The sequence below is a fragment of the Hemicordylus capensis genome, chromosome 12 (genome assembly GCF_027244095.1).
Source record: "Hemicordylus capensis ecotype Gifberg chromosome 12, rHemCap1.1.pri, whole genome shotgun sequence".
Lineage (NCBI taxonomy): Eukaryota > Metazoa > Chordata > Lepidosauria > Squamata > Cordylidae > Hemicordylus > Hemicordylus capensis.
In genome coordinates this window covers 20,448,147-20,471,834 of record NC_069668.1, presented here as the reverse complement: position 1 = coordinate 20,471,834, position 23,688 = coordinate 20,448,147, and the positions used below count along the sequence as shown (strand labels likewise).

General features: G+C 54.0%; 1 protein-coding gene across 8 annotated transcripts in view; it reads left to right on the top strand.

Moving 5' to 3' along the window:
- The window catches only part of ACACA (acetyl-CoA carboxylase alpha), a 140,041-nt gene that overhangs the window by 10,804 nt on the left and 105,549 nt on the right, over window positions 1-23,688 (top strand). For 4 of the 8 annotated variants that reach the window (XM_053274908.1, XM_053274907.1, XM_053274905.1 and 1 more), the window contains 5 exons: window positions 12,076-12,122; window positions 14,370-14,622; window positions 20,313-20,445; window positions 21,323-21,461; window positions 23,436-23,545. In XM_053274908.1, coding sequence (XP_053130883.1) covers window positions 12,076-12,122; window positions 14,370-14,622; window positions 20,313-20,445; window positions 21,323-21,461; window positions 23,436-23,545 — 682 coding nt within the window. Of the gene's footprint in view, window positions 1-5,974; window positions 6,078-6,273; window positions 6,439-12,075; window positions 12,123-14,369; window positions 14,623-18,430; window positions 18,601-20,312; window positions 20,446-21,322; window positions 21,462-23,435; window positions 23,546-23,688 lie in introns of those variants that run through there. The other 4 variants (XM_053274909.1, XM_053274910.1, XM_053274911.1 and 1 more) reach the window with 4 other exon arrangements.

Below are 23,688 nucleotides of genomic sequence, written 5' to 3'. Positions count from 1 at the left end.
TCCTAGATGAAGAAGGGCCATCGTTCTGCGGCCTGACTGGGTAGAGGGCAGCTTCCGAGGTTCCCCCAAAAGGCCTTTCTGCCAGCAGTGAGTCCGGCAACGGTACAGTCCAGGCACTCTGCCCCTGTTGGAGATGGAGTCTGTCTGCAGTGGGCTGCTGGACCCATAACCTTGTTGGGGCCTGTGACTGTTTAGCAAAGGACCGAGAGGACGCTGCCCACTCCAGTTAGAGTGTGCAGAGTGCAGCTGCTGCAGCTATTGAAGGGACATGCCTAGAGATCACCGCAGCGTCTGAACTGAATTGATTTATTGGGGAAGGACATTTGAGATAGGAAAGACTTGTCCTATCTATCATCTACCTAATGGATAGGGAGGGAGATGTTTCCATTAGGAGGAACGGAAGAGGACGGACTCCCTCCCGACAGGAAGGACCCGAGGAGTCCAAGAAAGCAGGAGGAGTCAGAGCCGAGGCAAGCAGGGACGGGTCAGGGACCCCCCCCCCAATGAGCTACCTCTGCTGCTCCCAATGCCCTTGTGGTCACTGGCGTAGTTGGTGCGAAAGCTCGATGCCCTGGAACGCCCCCTGCAACAGGGCCACCACATTGTTTTATCTGTGAGCCTCCTTAAGTGGCGCGGCAGGGGAAATGCTTGACCGACAAGCCGAAGGCTGCTGGTTGGAATCCCTGCTAGTCCTATATTGGGCAGCAGCGATAGAGAGAGATGCTGAAAGGCATAATCATCTCACACTGGGCGGGAGGAGGCCATGGTCAACCCCTCCTGTATTCTACCCAAGACAACCACTGGGCTTTATCTGTGGGTCCGAGGAGTCGAAATCGACTCGGCAGCACACTTCACCTTTTTACCTTTGAGCACCAGTCAGGAGGGTAGAGGCTCCCTCTGGCTGAGAACCAAGCAGCTCTCTCTGTCACCGTCTTTTGCCCCAGTTCATTGGCCTCAGTGGCCTGTCGTGCATCATGCCATGTAGACCTGCTTAATGATTACACTGAAAGGGCCTGTGCATTTTCTGTTATCAGTCCCAGTGTTGCTTGATGAGAGCTTGCACACATTAGGTTCTCACAACAGCTGATTGGAAGAAGAGCTTTGTGGAACCCTGAAGCTTGCACGCTGCCTCCCACCAATCCTTTGATGAACGATAGGCTTTGAGGTGCTGTCGGTTCCGTACCTGCCCTACTTTTTCAAGTGATTTCCCCACGTTTTTGTTTCTCCTTCTGTCAGATTAAGCTGTGGTCGCCTCCCACACCTCCAAACAGGAGAGTTAGCACAGAGCTTAAGGACATGGGGCAATAACGCCTCCTGGCAGAAGAGGTGTATGGATCAGGGGGCAGGATGGATTTAGGTCTGAGCACAGCCAAAGCGCATGGAGAGGAATTGTTCAATCTTCTGATGCAACCCCTGATTCTTTTGCAATACTTTGGAAAGCAAGAGACTTGAATCCCCCAAGGACTAGAACTACCGGTGGCTCCAGAAGCCACTCTTATCCCTGCAACTTGCACATCTGTAATGTGGCACGCCGGATGTGCAGCTGATCCCACAGTCCCTGCTCCGTCGGCGTCAGGGCGGGTGGGGCTCCCACTCAGGCTGAAGCTTCTGGGGCCTGTCTGTGGAAATCAAACGTGTCCCCTGCTCACCCTCGACCTGGGAGTGCAAACATGCCCTTCAACTTCTGATCTTACAGTTTCCTGACTATGGGAAACACCTATATTGGGCAGCAGCGATATCGGAATATGCTGAAAGGCATCATCTCATACTGTGAGGGAGGAGGCAATGGTCAGCCCCTCCTGTATTCTACCAAAAGACAACCACAGGGCTCTGTGCCAGGAGTCGACACTGACCCGACTGCACAACTTTACTTTTAGCCACCTAGTGGCACAGCGGGGAAGTAACTTGCCTAGGGAGCAAGAGGTTGCCTTTTTGAATCCTTGCTGGTATGTTTCCTAGACTATGGGAAACACCGATATCGGGCAGCAGCAATACAGGAAGATGCTGAAAGGCATCATCAACTCACACTGCGTGGGAGGAGGCAATGGTCAACCCCTCCTGTATTCTACCCCAGACAACCACAGGGCTTGGGGGTCGCCAGGAGTTGACACTTGACGGCACACACTTTAGTAGGTCTTCAGGTGGAAACTGGACAGACAGCAGAAACTGGGGGTGCTCTAGTTTCCCTGCATCTTCGGGGTGTGTCTCTGTGTTGGACACAGAGTGCCCCTAACTCTGGATGCCCAGGTGCCCCTAACTCTAGGATTTTATTATGTTACCCCATCCTCGGAAAAGCATCACCTGTTGACCTTTTACTGGTTGTACTGCCTTCTAGGAGAAAACCGCAACAACAAACCTTGTTGCAAGGAGCTCCGCTGAGAGAATGAGTTCCCCTAGAACCCAAGAAGAGCCTGGCTTGCTTGATGATGTTTCTGTTTGCTCTGATGTTTGCCTCCTGCCCAGCCAACGGACAGGAGATGGGCCAGCTGCATGGCATCACATGCCTTTTTGTGGGGCGATGCAAGTTGGGATTCAATATGACCCCCTCGGCAAGTGAGAAGCGACCTGCCAGCCGGCCCCTTTCCAAAGCACTCCCTCCCCCAGTCCAGCCACCACGTGCTCCCCTGTACTGCTCTTCCACACACGTGATGGCTGCATGTTGGATGCACTTTTAAAATCACATACGGATTGCAAAGCTTTTCATATACATACATTTATGTGGAGAGAGAGAGAGAGAGGAGCAGGGATTTTTAAAGCTGCAGACAGAGCCCTGTTATATGATTATCTTCTGGATCCCAGAAAGATGCATTTAATTTTTAAAAATTATATATAAATGTATTGTTGATTAACATACAGAAATGTAATGTGCAAGACATTCCAGCTTCCGCTTCTTCAGTTGCTCTGATGTTCCGTGAAAGCGACAGGAGTTGCAGTAACCATTCTAGACTGCCCATGATGGAGTGTCCCCTCCAGTGGTCCAGGATGGGTTGCTGCCATCACGTGCCATCTTCAAGGCTGAGGCCTCCCCCCGCCGAAAGCCCCCATCGTAACCAGAGAGCCTCTTCTCCACAATGTCAGTATAACCACGGATGAAGTTCAACAAGTCCTCTGTGTGGTTGATTTCCATCTTGCGGCTCCTGATCATTACTGATGCAATGAGAGAAGAGCTACTTCATTTTAGCCAACTCTGAACATCTTTCTAAAGCAGTCGGCAAGCCCTCCATTATACCGTAGCAAGTTGCCAGCCACCAAATCTGCATAGCTTGCTAGTGAGAGCAGCCATGAAGCCACCAGTCAGGAATCCAGGATAACATCATCACTCAGCTGCCCGTGTCTCTGTGACCCTGTCTCTGTGGCGCATCTACTTTCAAGAGTACTCGGACTGGAAGAACCGATGAAATTAAACCAAAGCTCACCTGCAGATCCTGTAATGTGATCTACTGGACTGAGTGCAAATGACCAGGATGCAATGTTCAGTATATGGGTAAGACAAATATGAAGGACCTGTGTACACACTTCCATAATCACAAGCTTTCAGTGATAACAATGCATACATAAGGCCAAGCAGCAGCCAAACATTTTAACCCTGATGAACACACACCACCTGACCATGCAGTGGAACTGGAAGCAAGAGAGAGCTTACGGATCCCTGAGCTCAGGAGACCAGCCCAGGAAGGCCTCGGCCTTGAAGCCAGTGCATGACCGGTCCATAGCTGCTGCCCGCCCGAGACTGCGGGGCACTCCAGCATGGACGTTCTATAACTGAAGAAGGTGGAAGCGAAAACACCTTGCACATTATATTTCTGTTCGTTAATCAACAATGATTTTTAATATACACATACTTATCAAAGCTTTAACTGCTGCTGTATTATATAATATCTCCTCTTATTGTGTGTGTGTGTGTATGCACGTGTGTGTGTATGCGCATGTGCATGCATGCAGTATATATAACTAGCTGAGGCCTGTCATTGACCAGGCAAAGTAATTGTGTAGATTACATTTAAAGGAAAGTTCAAGAAACGACATATAGAAAAGGAAGTCAATATGTGCTTCATTGGCTTCAGAAAAGCCTTTGATTGCATCGGCCGTGTCAAGTTGTGGAATATCCTTAGAAAAATGGGCGTCCCAGAACATCTGATTGTTCTCATGAGAAACGTATAGACGGGACAGGAAGCCACAGTCCAGATGGAACATGGCGAAACCCTAACCGGGGTACCTGTCGGACCACATTTGCTCATAGGAATCTGCCAGGGCCCTCCGCTCATAGTCTCGGGCCCTGCTCATGACCCTGCCATTAACAGAGATCTGGTTGATGGGGACTAGAGACAGGGCCTTTTTGATTGTGGCCCCTCGGCTTTGGAATGCCCTCCCTGAAGAGCTTCGCCATGCTCCCCCCTTCAGTGTTTATAAAAAACAACGAAAAACACATCTTGTTTAAAGAGGCCACCACTGAGAGACCTTCAAGGCCAAGTTGATCATCCTGGAGAGAATCTATCTCTGTGGTGGCTGAGTCGACACCGACTTGATGACACTTAACCAATAAATCAAGTAGAATGTTTTATTAATCGGCTTGCGAAAGGGAAGTAAAAGAACAGTTTGGAATTTGTAGGATTTCAGCTTCAGACATTATTCATGTTATTGACTAGTTACCACATATGGTACATTTGAATAATAGTAATTGTGAATCTGAGAAAGATCTGTCTTTCTTGGGCATGATGTCATTTTGGGATTACTGATCTGAATGTTAAAATCTGTTGAGAACAATAACAGTTAAAATATGTTTAATGTATTTAGAATTTCTTCTTAAAAATTACAAAAAAATTAAAGCCTTTTCCCAGAGCATATGCTGGTGCATTCTGCCAATTTAAGTGATATTATTATTATTATTATTATTTTACATTTGATATCCCGCTCTTCCTCCAAGGAGCCCAGAGCGGTGTACTACATACTTGAGTTTCTCCTCACAACAACCCTGTGAAGTAGGTTAGGCTGAGAGAGAAGTGACTGGCCCAGAGTCACCCAGCAAGTCTCAGGGCTGAATGGGGATTTGAACTCGGGTCTCCCCAGTCCCAGTCCAGCACTCTAACCACTACACCACACTGGCTCATTGTTCACACAAAATTTCTTATCTGTAGGTAACCAGGAAGTATGATTTTTGGAATACTACCAGATATTTTTAAAAACCCAATGAAAACGTCTGTCAATTTTCATGGAGCATATTCTGGTGTAAAAAGTAGTGCATTCAGCTAATTTCAGTGGCAGTGGTGTATGCAAAATTTGTTATCTGTAGGTCATTGAGAAGCACAGTATGGCTATTTCACAGCAACCAGTTCTTCACAATATACTATTATATATTGTGAAGAACTGGTTGCTGTGAAATAGCCATACTTTTCCATATGCATGTTTTCCATATGCATGTATATGGTGCATTTATGTACAGGTTGCAAACCTTCACTATTATGGAATTATGAATCTAGAGATATACTCTTCTTATATATTATGAATCATTCCCTGTTGCTGTATTATTATATATTTTTCCTCGTGTGTCTCTAAACTGTATGTGTGTGTGTATATATATATAGCTGCTATTGTATCTATTACTGTATGGTAATTATGGTTTTTGTTTATTTCTTGCCCTTCTAATGCATGCTGCTTCTAAGGCGCTGCAAAGCCCGCTCCTACGAGGACGCCGTTCCCTGCCATAGCTCGGCTGTCTGCTCCGCAGTGCACTTTGTTCCAGCTTGCAAGGGGTTAACCGGCGGCAGAGGCGCCCGGCTCCACCCCCGGAGCCCGGACAGCCAATGAGGGAGCCCCCCGAGCCGCTCAGGCCACCGCCGCCTGCCCATTGGCCTCTCCTCCCTGCGCTGCTGCGATTGGCGACATCCCACGGCTTCGGGTGAGCCCGGGCAGCCAATGGGCGCTGCGTCTGCCTCTGCCCGGGGACCAGGCGGAGGGAGGCGAGCCGGGCTGGGCGGGGTCGGAGGGCGATGACCGCGAGTAACCCCGCCACTGCCGCGCGCCGCTCTGCTCGGGGATGCTGCTGCTGCCGCCGGGGGGTTCGCCTTCCGCAGGAAAAGGTGGGCGGGCAGCCGGAGCGGGCTTGCGTCTACGCCGCGCATATAAGCGCAGTCTAATTAATTATCAGTATTAGCATTGCTATTTTGCCAAGAGGCTCCCGGGCTGGAGTGGGTGGGAGGCAGTCAGGCAGGGAGGGAGGGAGGGAGAAAGGAAGGAGGAGCCCGGGCTGGTGTCGCTGCTGCTGCTGCCGTCGCCGCCGCCCACGAGAAGAAGGCTCCGGCGGCCCTGGAGAGTAGCGCGCCGCCCGCAAGCCCCCCCAGCAGCAGCAGCCCCCCCAGGAGGACCCCCACCTGCTGCCCCCCGGGAGGAAGTGGAGGCGGGCCCCCCCTCGGCAGGGAGGAGGAGCGCCGCATAGTGGGGGTGAGTCGGGGCGCCACGTGTGCCGGGCGGGTGGGGGTGGGTGGGGTGCCAGCTTCCCCCCCGGGGTGCCAGCCTCCGTGGTGGTGGTGGTGGTGGCGGCAGCCGGCCCAGAGGCCTTCCTTCCGGGTGCTGGTCTTGGGGCCCGACTCCTACCTCCAGACTTGTCCTCCTCCAGCCAGGGCTGGCAGCCCACCTCCCCACCCCGCTTCTCCATCGTCCACCTGCGCGGGCCTTCAGGGGCAGGGAGGGTGGGCAAGGCGTCTGCTTCCCCCTCCCTCCCCTCCCCTCCCGGCCAGCCGCCCCCTCAGCTGCTCCTCCAGTACAGGAGGGGAGGGGGCGGCCTCCTGCTGCTGCCTGTGCCCCCACCTCCACCCCGGACCACCTGTGGGTCTTGCTGCAGCCGGGGAGAAGAAGATGCTCTTTCTTCCTTCCAAGGAGGAGCAGAGGTGGGGCCGGCCTCCTCCGCCAGGACCGGGCAGAGATGCACGGGGGTGGTGGTGGTGGTCTTCTTGCAGCAGGTGGGGTGGGGTGGGGTGTGTCAAAGGACAGGTGGGAGTCACTCCCCCCCGCCCACCCATGGGAGCAGCAGGGCAGCCTTTGGAGCAGAGCGGGCTGGGCAAGGAGCAGCCGCCCTCCGCCTGCCAGCTGCCCCTCCTGGGCTTCATGTGTCCAGCCTGCTTCATGTGTCCTCTCTCGTGCTCTGCGTGCCCGGCTCTCTCGGCCTCCCAGTCAAAATGGGCCTGTCCTGGATAGCTGGATAACAGGCGTGGTGTGGAGGAGGGCTGGCCACCCCACCCTGGGAAGGTCAACCGGTGGGCGCATGGGAAGCGACCAGGAGGGATGGAGCAAGTAATTCAACAGGTGCAGCACTTGGGAGGGTTAGGAGCTGGGTGGACGCCCACTCCCCACTGCTTCCTTCCCCTCCGCCAGATCTGTTTGCTGACCAGAAACTCAGGGTCTAAGTGGAGGTTGCACGGCCATGGCTTGGTTTTCTTTCTCTACAGCCTGCTCTGCGCAAACGGTAGCAGAGAGTGGGGAGTTTTCCCCTGTTCCCTTCCAGTGTTCCTGCTAAGGGGGATTCCCAGATGTTGTTGACTACAACTCCCATAATCTCTGGGCTAAAGCCATTGCAGCTGAGGATTCTGGGAGTTGTAGTCAACACCCCCTGGGAATCCCTGTTAGAGGGAGCACTGCTCCCCTCTCCTCCTCCCCCCCTCACAACACCTTGCTTTTATTTCTTTTCCACCTCCCCACTCTGCCACAAAATGTCTGGGTTGGTCTTGAGGCAGCCTTTAGTGGTTTTGAAGAGGGAGGTATGAACTGGCAGGTCCCAGATTCTGCGCTTTGCTCCGGCTGATCTTGGCAGAAGCCACAGCCTCAACTGTGGCTCATCACTGCTGACATTTCAGGTGTGTGTGGGTGGGGCGGGGGGGGGGCAGAAGGTGCCCAGTGGTCTTAGCTTTTGCATTGTACCCAATTGTGTTTTTAATTAAGAAGGGGGGCATGATTTGGCTAAAATTAGGGGGCTTCTGGATTTCATTAATGTTCCTCCGCCATATTATTTTATACTCTATTCCTTGTTTGTAATAGAACGGGGAATATGGACTCATGAGATTGTTGTATGGTGGAATTATGCATGTTTGTATGTCATTGTTGAGTGCAAATTAACGCTAGCGTCAGTTTCCAGAGTTCTGTCACCTTTTGGTGCGGCAGTCTGGGAAGGCGTGGGCCTGATCCATGTCCGCAGGAGCAGCGCAGCCTCCGGCCTGGCCGTCTTCCTGGGTGCCCCCTCGACCGGGCACCTTTTGAAAGGGGTGATTCCCTTTGTTTAGCAGGGACAGAGCAACTGGCCCCTAGCTAGCCTCAGCACAGCATTCCTCCATTGTTGGGGTCTGCCTTCTATTTCTTTTTTAGGCTATGAGCCCTTTTGGGATCAGGGAGCCATTTCAGTTACGCATGCCTCTGTAAACCGCTTTGGGAGCTTTTGTTGAGAAGCAGTACATGAATATCCGCCGCGTTCATCCCGTGTGGAGAAGCAGAGCATTGGGCTTGGGGGTCACTGTTGAGGGGAGGGCAAAAGAAGTGTGGGGCACTCTCTGGAGTCTATGACGGGGCCCCCAAAGCAGGCCGAGTGCTAGTGACTGCTCATTTTGCGGCCTTCGGGTCTGGCACCACTGCTGTGCACTAGTGTTCTTTAGAGTGTAAGAATGAGGCGTTTCTCCAGTTTCAACCCAGGTCTCCCAAAGCCTAGGAAACACGGATATCAGAGACAGCTGTCAGTAATCTGTGGTCTTGGGAGAAGTGGGGGGCGGTTGTGGTCCAGCCCTGCTGGATCAGGCCCAAGAAGGCCCCTCTAGCTCAGCATCCTGCTTCACACAGGGGGCCCACCAGATGCCTCTGGGAGGGTACCTGGCTTAGAAGCAATGCAGGGCCGGGTGGGTGGGGGAGCAGGGTTTTGACTTTACCTGTGAATTCTCCTCCTGCTTCTCCGGCAGCCGGGAGTCGGAATCTGCCTGACTGCTGCGTGCTGGAGCTCAGGGTTTAGGTTAGTGCTGGTGTTTGCCTTGCAGCTGGTCACTAGGGGACTGAAGCTAGGGGTGTGGTTGTGGGGAAGTGGCAACGGATGCCTCTTCCACTCCTCTGGAGTCCTGCCAGTCCTTGTTTGACAGTCTCGGGAGAGCCCGATCTTGGGAAGGGGACCCTTGGGGAGGGGAGGGAGTTTTGCATGTATTTATAGTGCCTGTGCCGCCATTCATAAAAACTTCTCCCAAGGCGGTTTACAAATGTTTTAAAATACAATACATTTTACAATATTTGGGAGAATATCTTCTTTGCCATGAGCCCCACCGCCTGTTGAGATCATCTGGAGAGGTTCGGCTGAGGTTTCCGCCAACTCGTCTGGTGGCTACTCGGGAACGGGGCCTTCTCTGTTGCTGCCCCTGGGCTTTTGAACGCGCTCCCTGTTGAAACAAGAGCCCTCTGGCAACTTTTTAAAAGGTGCTGAAGATGCATTTATTCACCCAGACTTTTAATTAGATTCATGGTTCTAATGTTTAATGCTGGCTTTAAATTATTTGTCATGTTAATGTTTTTAATGTTTAAAATGATTGTAATTGTTTAATTGATTTAGTTTTGATTTTAAGTGTTAATTGATTTTAATTGTCTTTGTTGTAAACCACCCTGAGCCATTTTTGGAAGGGCAGTATATCAATCAAATAAATAAATAAATAATTAATTAAAAAAACACCCTTCCATAAAAATCACACTAGAACAGTTTATTATTTATTTATTTATCATATTTTTATACCACCTGATATGTACATCTCTAGGCGCAGTGCTCTCTCTAAGAGGGAATCCCAGCTGTTATGGACTACCACTCCATAACCCCCAAGCAAAGGCTATTGCAGCTGGGGATCCTGGGAATTGTAGTCCACAACCTCTGGGAATCCCTGTGAGAGGGAACACTGTCTAGGTGGTGTATAGAAATTAGAAAACACAGATTAAAATACACAAGACACAATAAAAAGTATGAAACAAGTGATTAAAATTCTAATTCAAAGCCTGCAAGAACAGGAGAGTCTTGAGGGCCATCCTGAAAACAAACCGAGAAGGAGATGTTCTTCATTCAGCAGAGTTCCAAAGCCCCGGGGCAACGGAGAAAGCCCGGCCCCGGGTCGCCACCAGACGACAGTGGCAACCGTAGCTGGACCTCCCCAGAAGATCATAACAGGCAGCTGGTTCGTTAAGATCAATTCAAGCAATAAAAACCACAAAAACACCCCAAAGCAACAACCCTAGAAAGAGACCGGGCAGCAGCCTCCAAGGCAGGGCTGCTCAGCTTCGGCCCTCCTGCAGAGGTGGGCCTACAACGCCCTTCACCCCTGGCTATATTGGCCGCTGTGGCTGGGGATGATGGGAGTTGTAGTCCAAAGACAGCTGGAGGGGTGGGGCTATGCTGAGCAGGCCTGCTCTATGGGGCGAACGCCTGAGCAATGAAAAAGGGCTCCCTTGGCAAAGAGCGGGCCCTCGCCAGGAGAGCATGGCAGACCCCTCCCTTCTTGGAGAAGAGAGCTGGTCTTGTGGTAGCCAGCATGACTTGTCCCCTTAGCTAAGCAGGGTCTGCCCTGGTTGCATCTGAATGGGAGACTTGATGTGTCAGCACTGGAAGATCTTCCCCTCAGGGGGTGATGGAGCCGCTCTGGGAAGAGCAGAAGGTTCCAAGTCCCTCCCTGGCAGCATCTCCAACGAGATAGGGCTGAGAGAGACTCCTGCCTGCAACCTTGGAGAAGCCACTGCCAGTCTGGGAAGGCAATACTGAACTAGATGGACCAAGGTTCTGACTCAGTAGAAGGCCGCTTCCTATGTTCCTATGTTTGGGGGATTGTGGCACCACAGCCGCCTTGCAGGGGGCCCCTGGAGTGCCTGAGGCTGCATGAAGCCCCTGCCTAGAGGTGTGACACCCCGCATCCCCCCCCCCCCGTGCCTGCAATCCCCAGGGTGGTGGAAAGGCTGCCAGGGCTGCCGCGGGCAGAGCTTGGGAAAGGCCTTGCAGGGAGGCGGGCTGGGTGAGGCTGCTGGGTGGGTGGCTCAGGGCTGCCTGCCCGCCCTGGCTGGGGAGCCGAGTTGCAGCGCTTGCCACCGCGTGGGCCGAGAGGGGAGGGAGCTGCCCTGGCTCAGCCGGGCGCATGTTGGCTCTTGCTGCTCTGGGCTTGGCCCTCGCTGCGTGCAGAGGCTCGGGGGCTCTGCCTGGCGTCTGCCCTGTGTTGCCTTTCAAGGGGCGAGCCTTGGCGGTGGCAGGGGGCCGTCTTTTTCTTTCATTCGCTCATTCATTCGCCTCCGTAAACTATATGGTATATCAGTATTTCTAGTCGTCGTAGTAATATTGTCAGTACTGAGCTGGAGAAGGTGCAGAAGAGGGCAACCCCGGTGATCAGGGGCCCAGAGCACCTTCCTTACGAGGCCAGGCCACAACACCCGGGGCTGTTTAGTTTAAAAGAAAGACGACTGCGGGGAGACATGATAAAGGTCTATAAAATCTTGCATGGTGTGGAGAGAGAGAATATTTTCTCCCTCTCTCTCGTAACACTAGAACCAGGGGTCATCCCATGAAACGGATTGCCAAGGGATTTAGGACTGACAAAAGGAAAGGACTTTTTCTCATAATGCATCATTAACCTGTGGGGTTCTCTGCCACAAGATGTGGACACAGCCACCAGGCTAGATGGCTTTAAGAAGGGCTCAGATAAGTCCATGGAGGACAGGTGTATCAATGGCGACTAGTCTGCAGACTACAGGCCACCTCCTGCCTCAGGGGCAGGATGCCTCTCAGTCCCAGTTACAGGGGCCTGCCCTCCGCTCTTGCCTGTGGGCTTCCCAGAGGCATCTGATGGGCCACTGTATGAAACAGGATGCTGGACTGGGTGGCCCACCCTTGGGTCTGATCCAGCCGGGCTGCTCTGACGGGCGAGGTGGGCCACTTTTCTGACTCGGCACGAGGCGCCTTCCTATGTCCCCTTCTGACCCGCGTCCGTCACATTTGCCTCTGGGAGACATTCCTGATTTCAGGTCTTGTTGCAAAGACCCTCCTGTTCTTCCGGACTGACTTCCGGCTGCATCTCACCGTCTTGTCTCTTTCAGTTCCTTCTGGCAGTGGATCGCGACTCAAGTCACGAGGATTGTGAGAGGTCAGCTTCTGTCAGTGTTTGCTGTTGCTCTTTGAATGGCCGGGCCTGTGTGTCCTCTGCGGGGTGGGGTGATGGTGTGTGTTTTAAAAAGCACACACTTAAAATTCAATATCCAGGTAGTCCCGATTCTGTGCCAAGAAAACCTGGATTCTGCGACCGGTTAGAAAGGATGAATATGGAACCAATGTGCGTTGCCTTTTAAAAAACACGATCTACACCGCAGGGGATACCGTTCTGGGTAATTGGGGATTCTGGGTAATCTTATTCTGGGGCCATATTCGAATTGACCAAGGGGTGATGGTCAGCCACGTGGCCTCCACCTGCTGACTCACTGCGGGGAGAGACAGCAAAGGTTCCTCAGTGTCTTCCCTCCTCCTCGGGGGCTTTGGCAGAGGCCCTCCCTGTCATTGTTCGCTCTCACAGGGATTCCCAGAGGTTGTTGACTACAACTCCCAGCATACCCAGCTGCAGTAGCCATTGCTTGGGGATTATGGGAGTTGTAGTCAACAACCTCTGGGAATCCCTCTTGGAGGGAACACTGCTCCCCATGTCCATCCCAGCTACTTAAAAATGAGAAGTTGAGGTGCATGAAGTGAAAGCCCTAGAACAGCTTCTTCGTGTCCACACAGGAAGAGAAGCGCCAAGAGGCACCCTTTAAACAGGGTGGTTCTCTTTATTGAGCAGGGGGAGAGCAACTGGCCCTCTCCGCCCCCAGCACAGCATCCCTCCAACAACTGTGGCTGGTGTCTGGCGGATATTTCTTCTTTAGATGGTGAGCCCTTCGGGGACAGGGAGGCATCTTTTTTTTTGGTTTGTTATTTCTCTATGTAAACTGCTTTGGAAAGCTGTAATCAATGTTGTTGTTGTTGTTAAAGAGCCCTTTGCTACCTCCCAGAATGAGGTGCCGAGTAAGAAAAGGACTCTGCAAAAACCGTTCACACTTGAGGAGGAAGGAATGGCAAAGCTTGTGGGTTGTCTCTGCCAGCTCTTTGACATCATAAGCCTGTGTCTGATCATGTCTCTTGCCAGAAGAACATTTCCTTCTGGATAGATACATAGATATCAGCCATATTTATGATAAATATTCCAAGTCTTTTTAGGAAGCGTCAATATTATCTTCTCTTGGTAATATTAGCATGTTAGTGTTTGTATATGTATTGTTAGAGTTTGTTTCTAATTTGTTTTGAGGCGGAATTTGTTTAATTATGCATATATATATGTGTGTGTGTGTGTGTGTGTGTGTGTGTATAAAATTGACATGTAAACAAACAATTACATGTCAATAAAACCTGTCTAGTGATAATATGGACGACGCCTTGGAAATATTAAGTGAAGTTCATTCTGTCAAAACACAACAGTTTTTATAAATTCAGTCAGTTTCAAAACTTGGGACAGCTTTGACCTGAAGGCTCTTGATGCCAAGACCATCCGCACGCTGGAAATTTTCTAGTGACTTGAATTTAAATTGTTTGTTTGTATGTGAATAATCATACTGAACTTGTTTAAAGAGATCAACATTTTTGTTGCACCCTGACCAGTGTTCTGAACAGGGAGTCCCAGATGTGGTTGACTACAACTCCCATAATTCCCAGCCAAAGGCCATCGCAGCTGGGGATGCTGGGAGTTGTAGTCATCAACATCTGGAATTCTCTGTTAGAGGGGAGGCATACCCTGACACTCTCTGTTTCATTTTTAAAAACTAAATTTCTAGCTCTTGAGGCACATCCATGGAGCGTGATGTAAATGTGGTGAGATTTGTCTTGGGGCAGGACTGATCTGAGCAGGATTTCCGGGTGTTGGGGGAGGGGTCTCCTTTATTTATTTTTATTTTATTTTATTTTTACATTTATATACTGTCTTTTGTTAAAAGACAACCCCAAGGCGGTTAGACAACCCCTTTGCTCTGCATGGCGCTCTGTCCCCTTCAAGACCAGAAAAATAAATGATGCAAAACCGCGGAAGGAGTTGCAGAATGTTTATGCAGGCTGCAGAATCCAGCTTTTCTTGGTATAGTCTCTCCCCCGGTCTCTGCCCTGCAGCTCCAAATGCTGCTGGAGTTGTGCAGGTGACTCAGAGGTAGCCCGTTCTGATCACCCCCAAAGTATTGTACTTTGCCGCCCATCTGAGTGGCCGGAAGCCACCCGACCCAGCCTCCCTTCTTGGACATTCGCTGGAAGTGTTCTCCCTTCCCGCCCTGGCCGGTGGGTGCTACTCGTTGGGCATCTTTGGCTTGTTCTCTCACTCTAGTGGTGCAAACTTACCTTGGAGGCGCGATGGGCGAGTCTTTGCCAGGGGGCAAGGCCCTGGAGCTGAGCGTGCACTCTCGCTTCATCATCGGATCCATCTCGGAGGATAACTCGGAGGACGAGACGAGCTCCCTGGTGAAAATCGACCTGCTGGAGGACAAAGAACAGTCGCTGTCGCCTGTCTCCGTCGGTTCGGACTCCCTTTCTGACCTCGCCCCCTCCAGCGTCCAAGAGGGCCTGGCCATTCATATGAGGTACCACCGTTCAATCTGGCGTTCAGGGTTGGGGCCCGCTTCAGGCGCCACGGGCAGCCGTGGCTTCCTCCTAGAGGAATGAGCCTGAAAGAAAGAGCGGCAGGTTCAGGGAGTTCCCTCTCCTCCCCACCGCGCTTGGGTGTCTGGAGGAGAGTGGAAGTGTCCACTTCTGATCCGTACCGCGCGGCAGTTTCCTGGTCTCATGAGAGCTCAGGGCGTCGTAGTTGGTGCCACACACTCATCTATTCAGATCACAGTGAGGTGACACAAACCAGGATCAAACCGTGGCTTGGGGTTTTGGTTGGTGATCTGGTTCTGGCTGGAGAAAACCACCCGCTTCCCCAGTCCCTGTGGAGTGGCAGACCAGTCTATCCAGAGGCGCTTCGATCCCTGGGCCGGAGTCCAGGGCCTCCAGATCCTCTTTAGTCTGTCCCAGGTGGAAAGAAATGTGTGGGATGGGCATATGCTAAGTGGTGTGTTGAAATGTTTCTGCTAAGGAGTATTTGCCTACCTAGACCAGTTTTGTATTCTTACGTCCTTGTGAGTTCAGTTGCTGCTTGTGCCCCAAGATCCTGTGTGTTAAAAATACTCTGGGGGTGGGGGTGGAGGGTGGGCTCCAAAGGCCTTTGGGTCCAGTCTCCCAAACTAGCCTGGTGCCCCTCCTGAGTCAGTCAAGAGCCGGTCGTTTGGATGGCTTCCGGTCTAGAGGCAGCAGGATGCCTCCGAGCACCAGTTGCAGGGGAGCAGCAGCAGGAGGCTGGGGTTTGCTGTCATCTCCCGTTTTTGCGGGCGGGGGGCGGGAGAAACGTGTGATTCAGATCCAAAGTATACTCTTGCTCCCCTCCCGTGTGTTGAGGAGCACACCAACTTGCAGTCTCTGGGCCTTGTTCTTCAGTGACCAAGGGGGGGCTCCCCTTCCGTTCGAATTGGGCCCGGATCGTTTCGCTCCTTGCTCTTCTCTCGTTCCCAGTTGCTTCCCCCTTCCCCCAAGTTGAACTGGTCTGATGGGAAATTCCGCCGACTTCCCAGTCTCTGGCCAGAGGTGGTTCTGACATTGTACGGGGATTGACCTGGGCTGCAAGGTGGAGATGGGGACTGGTGGGGGGGAGGCTTCTTAAATCGGCCTGCAACTCTCTCCCCCCACCAGCCCAGCCCTGTCTTGCTCACTCTATGAAGCTGGCCTGGCCTTCGCCCCCACCCTGGGATTCTGGGGAAACTTCTTAGCAGCGCCTCAAAGAGAAGTTAATTGAAAGCTGCTGTGAAGTCGGTGGTGAGTGTGTCGGGCAAGGATCAGGGAGACCCAGGGGTGACTGGGTGACCTTGGCCGGTGCCCTCCTCTCTGCCTGGCCTACCTCGCAGGGAGGGTGGCTGTGGGTAAAACAGGAGGGGGACGAGAACCCTGGGGCAGCCGTGGGACGAGGGTTGGGGTAAAAAAGCAGGGAATAAACAGACAAGCCTTCTCTCCTTGCCCGGTGGTGGAGCAGGAGAGGGCCTTGCGTGGCCTACCTCTGGAAGGAGGAGGCGCCCGGTGGGGATCTGCTCCCTGCGGATCGGGGCTGTGGCAGACGAGGGTGTGGGGAAGGGTTAGGGTCCGCCCTCCTCCCCATCCGTCCCCTGCAGCCATGCCTGTGGCTGCTTTTGGGGGGGAAAGAAGAGGCGTGCCAGCAAGAGGCCTCCTCAAGCAGGTCTGGCTTGGCCCGGCTCTTCTCCAGGGCGTCCCAAGAGGGCAGACGCTCCCGTCTGGACAGGGCGCACCCCAACACGTGGCTCACGCATGCCTGGAGCACCTTTGGTGTGCAAGAGGGAGCCAGCCTTGAACGCTGCTTGCCCAATCTGTTTGCTCTTCTTCTGCTCCCAAAGATAACTCCCTCCGAGGTCAGGTTATTGGTCTGGGCAGAGCCCTGCTTGCCTCCCCGGCCGCCCAGCCGCCAGGGTATTATCATGGTCTCCTGTTGGCTTCTCCTCCTCCAAGTAGGCAAGCTAGTCCGAGTGGGGAATTCCATCCACCTGGGCTTGCCGAATCGTCTTGGCAGAGGGTCTCCAGACGCTTTGCAAGGAATGACCTGCGGGGGGTGGGGGGAAGGCCACCTTGGCCGGCCTGCATCTACACTGCGGCGGCTTCTCCAAGATTTCCAGCAGGAGCCTCTCTCCCAGTCCTCCTTGGGAACCTCTGTGTGCGGAGCAGGGACTGTGCCTGCGTGGTGGCAGAAGGCAACCTGTGCCTGGGATATTGGAGGGCGTGACGAGTGAGTGGCGGCTGGCTCTGGCCTGGAGAGCCCAAACACACACACCCCTCTGGAGCTGCTTGTGGCCAGACCGTGTGGGCTGAGTTCAGCTGCCAGCCACAATTTGCTGCTGACGGTGCTCCTGGCAGAGCTCTGCGTTCTTTGCCTGGCGGAGACCGCTCTGCCCCAGACCTTACCGCGCTGGGCCGATGGGCTGGCTCCATGGGAAGCCGCTTCCTCTGCTTGGACCCAGAGAGGGCAGCAGGGCTGGCGGGCGGGGATCGCCCCCTTTGCTAAGCAGGGTCTGCCCTGGTCTGCGTTTGGATGGGAGACGCCATGTGAGTGCTGCAAGTGATTCCCGGAGGGGATGACGGGGCCGTAGCTCAGTGGAAGACGCGCCCCCCCCCAACCGCCCCAGGTTCCCTCCCTGGCAGCATCTCCAGGGAGGGCTGGGAGAGACTCCGGCCTGAAACGTTGGAGAAGCCGCTGCTGGCCAGCGTGGGCTGAGCCGGGCTAGAAGGACCGAGGGTCTGACACGGTTGGAGGCGCTTCCTAGGTTATGCAGGTGCTTTGGCATGCAAGGGGCCCCCGGGCCCCTCTCTGGCCATGCCCGTCCGAGGGCCCCCATGCTGAAGTGAAGCAGGTCTGGGTCTGGCCGTTGCTTGGACGGGGAGGCCCACGGAGGCCCCCTTGAGGCCTGCGGTGGGAGAAAGGTGGGGTGTGCCTGTCCTCGGCAGAGTGGGCTGCTATGCGTCAGCACTTAGCAAGGTGGAGATGGGGTGGGTTGCTGACGGAGCCCGTTTGGGGCCCCATGTGCAGCCTGCAGCGGGGCCTTCTCGGGAGCCGCCCCCCCGGAATGCCACGTGCCCTCCCAGGGATGCCCCTTCCTTGGCTTCACTGAATGGGCCAAAGAGGCAGATCAAGGGCCTTGTGGCTGGTCCAGGCCTCTGCCCCTTAGGAGGGCTGCTGCCGCCGCCCTCTCTGTTCCCTGCCGTTGTCTTGATCTGTACATGCACAGATCGGCTCTGGGCTCCTGGTGGTGCTGGAGGGGACCAGGGGTGCTTTCCCTCCAGTGTCGGGCTGGAGCGCCCACCGTGCCTCTTCCTAGCGAGGCCTGAGCTGGCCGTGGCTGGGCGGGTCCGGGGGAGAGCCAGGCTGGACTACTACTGGAATGTGTGCTCTGTGGGGCAGCCCCTGGAAGCTGCCGCTGGCACAACCTGCAGAGGGGGAGGCGGCTGAGGGCCCCTGCGGACAATGTGCCTGAACCGGACCTGCCCTCTTGCTGTGCCCTTTAGGAAGAATGGGGGAGCAGGTCCCTGCCCCAGGAGGCTTACAGTCTAGAAGACGACCCAGGGAGGGAGGCAGGCAGGCAGGCAGGCTGCGGCAGAGTCTTTCTTCTCCGGAAGCATCTCTGCCTTCCCTCCAGCCCAATTACATAATCTCTCTCCCGCCCCGCCCCCCTCCAGCCCCTGATCAGCTGTTTTCCCCTGGAAGACAGATAGGCTTGCCGCTCTTCCCCAGCCCAGCATCCCCCAGGCCGGCAGGCAGGCTGGCTGCAGAGGGCGGGGGAGTGTGGAGGAGAAGGCAGGGGGACAAAGGTTAAGCATGCAAAGTAGCCCATCAAACGGGCAGCTTTCTGGAAGGGGCAGCTCTCCTCCGGAGCCGGCGTCCAGGATCAGAAGGGGAGGCCGGCTGCTGCCATGGAAGAGGCCACCGAGGAGAGTCAGGAGATGAGATACCATCTGCTTCCAAGGTGGTGAGCCAGGCTCATGTAGTCTGGCTTCTGGGGGGGAGCCGGTGGCCGGAGGTGACCCAGGCGGGGCATGAGTCCTCCAGCGAAGGAGCGTGGATGGAGTTCTCGGCTTGGATCAGGTCCTCCTTGGGGGTTTGGGCCGGCGGAGGGAGAGGAGGCTGGCTTGGGGCGGGGGGGGGGAGAAGCGGGGGGCTGAGAGGGCTCTGCCTTTCCGCGGAAGTTTCTGCCCGGCCTCCAGAAAGTAGGTTCAGCAGTTCCTGCTCTGCAGGGAGAGAGGTCCCTGCGGCCGGGACTGCCAGCCACGACTGGCTGTCACCATTGGGGGAGTCGGCAGCAGGGAACGAGGTCGGCTGAGGCTGGGGTCCCCGGCACCCCTCCCCTGGAGGTCTTGGCTGAAGGCCCCGGGAGACCTTTCCCGGAGTCGCAGCGTGGAACCGGGCCAGGGAGGTGTCCACTCTTGGCTCGCTTGCTGGCCGGCATTTGGGGAGAGTGAAAAGCACCGCTGAGAGGCCGTCTGGGAAGCTAGCTGCACTTTGAATAATACTCTGGTTGGAGGGCAAGAGCGTTGGCTCTCTCTCCCCCCCGCCCCCCCTTGGTGCATGCCACAAGCAGCTCACACCGGAGGCCACTGGGCTAGTAGAAATGGCTGTGACGTTTTGGTTGAGGAGGGGCTTTGTAGGATGCATGCGGGGGCAGGGGGCTGTGAGCTGTGTCTCCTTCTGTGTGCCTCACTTGGCCTGTGCCCCCCAGAGGTTTGTTCCACTACAGAAGCGTGACATCCCCCCTCCTGACTTTGCCGGCCGTCTTGTGCTCTTCATTTGGGGGGGGGGGGCGCGGCTCTTCTGGCAGGCTGGGGATAGGGCCGGTGCTCAAAGGTAGAGCCCCCGCTTTGCACGCAGAGGGTCACAGGCTAACACACACACCCCGGGCCCTTCTCCAGGGCGGGCTGGGAGAGACTCCTGCCTGCCACCCCAGAGAAGCTGTTGCCAGCCAGTGTAGAGACTGCTCACCTAGACGGGCCAAGGGTTGGACTCGGTGTCAGGCGGCTCCCTCGGTTCCTTTGCTGGGGAAGACACTCTGCACATGCTTAGGGGTACTCTTCTTGATTACTTCACACACACACACCCCAGGCTTAGAACTGCCAGTCTGTGAAGACAATACTGAGCTAGATAGACCAAGGGTCCGACTCAGTATATGGCAGTTTCCTACGTCTCTGTGTTCATCTCTGACAGCTTTTTAAAGTCTTTAGAGGAGAGGAGAGCTGGTCTTGTGGTCGCAAGCATGATTTGTCCCCATAGCTAAGCAGGGTCTGCCCTGGTTGCATTTGAATGGGAGACTTGATGTGTGAGTACTGCAAGATATTCCCCTTAGGGGATGGGGCCACTTTGGGAAGAGCAGAAGGTCCCAAGTTCCCTCCCTGGCAGCATCTCCAAGAGAGGGCTGGGAGAGACTCCTGCTTCCTGCAACCTTGGAGAAGCCGCTGCCAGCCTGTGCAGACAATACTGAGCTAGATAGACCAAGGGTCTGACTCAGTATATGGCAGCTTCCTAGGTTCCTAGAGGAGTCTGAAGGGACCCAGAGAGGTCAAGGCAGGGGGAGCGAGGAGTAGGCTGGTCCTACTGCTTCCTTGTGTGGGGATTCGGAGCGCTGGCAACACGTCTGCAGCCCGGCTGCGCCCTCCAGCTCCTAGCCAGCTCTTCCTCTCCCCGCAGGCCAAGCATGTCCGGGCTCCACCTCATGAAGCAAGGCCGCGACCAGAAGAAAGTGGACCTGCAGCGGGACTTCACCGTCGCCTCCCCGGCCGAGTTCGTCACCCGCTTTGGGGGGAACAAAGTCATTGAGAAGGTGCGTGGCGGTGCTGCCCTCCTGCCCCTGGGCTGAGCAGGGCCTGCTGCTTGGCTTGCGCCTGGAGGGGAGGCCGCCTGTGTGAGCACCGCCAGCTGTGCCCCTCAGGGGACGATGGAGCCGCTCTGGGAAGTCCCAAGACAGGGCTGGAGTGCTGCTGCGTGCAGTTCTAGTCACCGTTATCTTGCGGAGGGCCTTTCAGAACTGCAAAAAGGCGCCGAGGAGGGCAACCCAGGAGATCAGGGGCCTGGAGCACCTTCCCTAGGAGGCAAGGCTACAGCTTCTAAGGGGCTCTTGACCTTGGAAAAGAGGCGACTCAGGGGAGACAGGATCGAGGTGGATAAAATCGTGCATGGACGGGAGAGGGTGATTTCTCTCCCTCTCTCGCAACCGTAGAACCAGGGGGTCGCCCCATGAAACTGAAGGTTGGGAAATGTAGGGCCGACAAGAGGAAGGACTCTTTCACACAAAGGCACAGTTAACCTGTGGAACTCTCTGCCACGGGATGCAGTGATGGCCACCAGCTGGGACGGCTTTAAAAGGGGCTTAGACAGATTCATGGAGGAGTCCTCTCTAACCGCGGCTACTAGTCTGGATGGCTATAAGGCTACCTTCAGCCCCAGAGGCAAGATGCAGGGGGGCCCCAGCAGCAGGGGACGAGAGGGCCTGCGCATCCCTCTTGCCTGGGGGCTCCCCAGAGGCGGCATCTGGAGGGAAACAGGAGGCTGGGCTAGAGGGGCCTCCTTGGGGCCCTTTCTGTGCCCATGGCGGTGGCTGGGGGCTGGTTTCCTTGCTGCCGGTTGGGGAAAGGGGGGGGGGTGGAGGCGACGGTGGGTCTGTCTGCTAATGTGCGACGCTGCTGCGCCCAACTGCCCAGGTGCTCATTGCCAACAACGGCATTGCAGCGGTGAAGTGCATGCGGTCCATCCGGCGCTGGTCCTACGAGATGTTTCGCAACGAGCGGGCCATCCGCTTCGTGGTCATGGTGACGCCGGAAGACCTGAAGGCAAACGCAGGTGGGTCTCGGGAGGCGCTTCCCCCCCCCCCACCGCCGCTTGTGGCTAGAGAAGGTCTGACTCTGGCCGCGCGATCTAGCAGCAGAGGCCTTTAACGCCGAGGCATGTCTGGCTGCAGGGCGGCTCTGGGCTTCGGTGGCAGCTTTGCCTTCCCAACAGCCTTGTGGAGTAGGCCATTCTTCCCATATATATATGCACAAAATGATCGCGGATGGGGAGTACTTTCCAGCGCTCCGTAGCAGCTTTGAAAGGACCCCTTCTTCTCCGTTATTGGCTTTTCCACTCTCATGGCATCCTGGAAGCTCATGATGCAATCCTGGGGGCGGCTGGGAGAGGGGAACTCTCCCACATATTTGCCATTCTGCTCAGGCCGAGAATACCGAGTGGCTTTGTTCATGAAGTGTCTGGCGGTATGTTTTAGAAAGCTCTTATGCTTATTTCTAAGCCAACAAAACAAAACAGGCATGAGCCCTTTGGCAGAGGGACCTCCCCACTAGCAGCCTTCCTCTCTCTTGGTTTTTCCATTCCTCGGTTCCACCGGCTTTCCTCCCGCGCATGCGTCTCGGGCCTCGCAGGTGCTTTGGGCCAGTGCTTGCTCTGTGAAGAGGCGAAGAGCGCTGGGGCTGCAGGAATTCCGTGATGGAGCTGGAAGCCGGTCACTCTGGCCATTGCCGGGCAAGTTGACCTAAAAACCAGACGTGCCGGCAGCAAACAGGCTGGCTAGTTGTGACTAGGCACCCTTGAGATCTTTTTTTTGTTGTTTAAATTTTTATCGATTTTAACAATATCTTAATGTTCACAACACTTTAAACAAATATTGACTTCCCGCTCACACCTCCTCGTGAATCACCAACTATAGAATTAACCCTTGCTGTAATAATAATTCAAAACATATATTTAAACCTTACAAACTCGATTCTAAGCTACTCAACCTGCTAATATTACTAAATTTCAAACCCTGTTGTAAAATCAATATTAGGAAAATAGTTCTTTAAATACAATAAAAATGGTTTCCAATCTTCTTTAAAACATTCCAAATTTTGGTCTCCTATCAATACTGTAAGTTTTGCCATCTCCGCATATTCCACAATTTTTATCAGCCAATCTTCTTTTGAGGGCAGTTCATTACTCTTCCATTTCTGCGCATATATTATTCTGGCCGCCGTGGTAGCGTACATAAAGAATGTTAAGTTGGTTGTAGAAAACACTTCTTGCGTTATTCCCAGCAGGAAGGATTCTGGCTTCTTAGGAAATGTCATTTTGAAAATTTTCTTTAACTCATTATATATCATGTCCCAAAAGGCCTTAGCCTTCCTACAAGTCCACCACATATGAAAAAAAGTTCCTTTAGAGTGTCCACATTTCCAGCATTTGTTTGAAACATTTTTATACATTAATGCCAGTTTTTTAGGTGTCAAATACCATCTATACATCATTTTATAATAATCTTCTTTTAAAACATAGCATAGGCACCCTTGAGATCAAGGAAACCCGTTAGTCATGACTAACTCGTGGCCCATTTATTCCAGTGGAACTTGATAACGTTAGTTTTTATCATTCCTAACGTTTGGCTTTTTAAATAACGTTTGTAAAACAGCCGTGGTAATTCTGATTGTGGTTTTAGCTGGGACTTTTAAATCGTTTAACTTAACCGGGTTAATTTTCTTCCTTTTATTTCACATTGTATTATCTTACATATTTATTGGTGGCAGCCGCCCTGAGCAGTCGAGTCCTGGAGGGGCGGGGAATGAATATTTAAAATAAATAAATAACAACTAGCTTAGTTTGGATGCTGCCTGTTGCTGCCTTCCCATTTGGAGGGATGGTGGTTGAGTCTGTGTCAGAACCTCAGGATCTGATGTGTATATCTTGTGACCCTGACATGTTAAAAAACCGCCATGCTGTGCTTGAAGCTGTCCGCTCTTGCCGGCCAGCTGTGCCCTTTGAGTCTCTCCTCCCTTTTCCTGCGTGCAGAGTACATTAAAATGGCGGACCACTACGTCCCCGTGCCGGGCGGCCCCAACAACAACAACTATGCCAACGTGGAACTGATTCTGGATATTGCGAAACGCATCCCGGTGCAGGTGAGGGGCGCTCGGTCTGGGTTGCGGTGCATCAAGGGGGTTTTGTGGTGGCCGCGAAACCCCTGGCTGCGATTGGCGTAGCTGCTCTGATGTCAGAGCGAGGTGGGGCAGGCAGACGAGTCTGTGGCGCAAGGAGTCTGCCA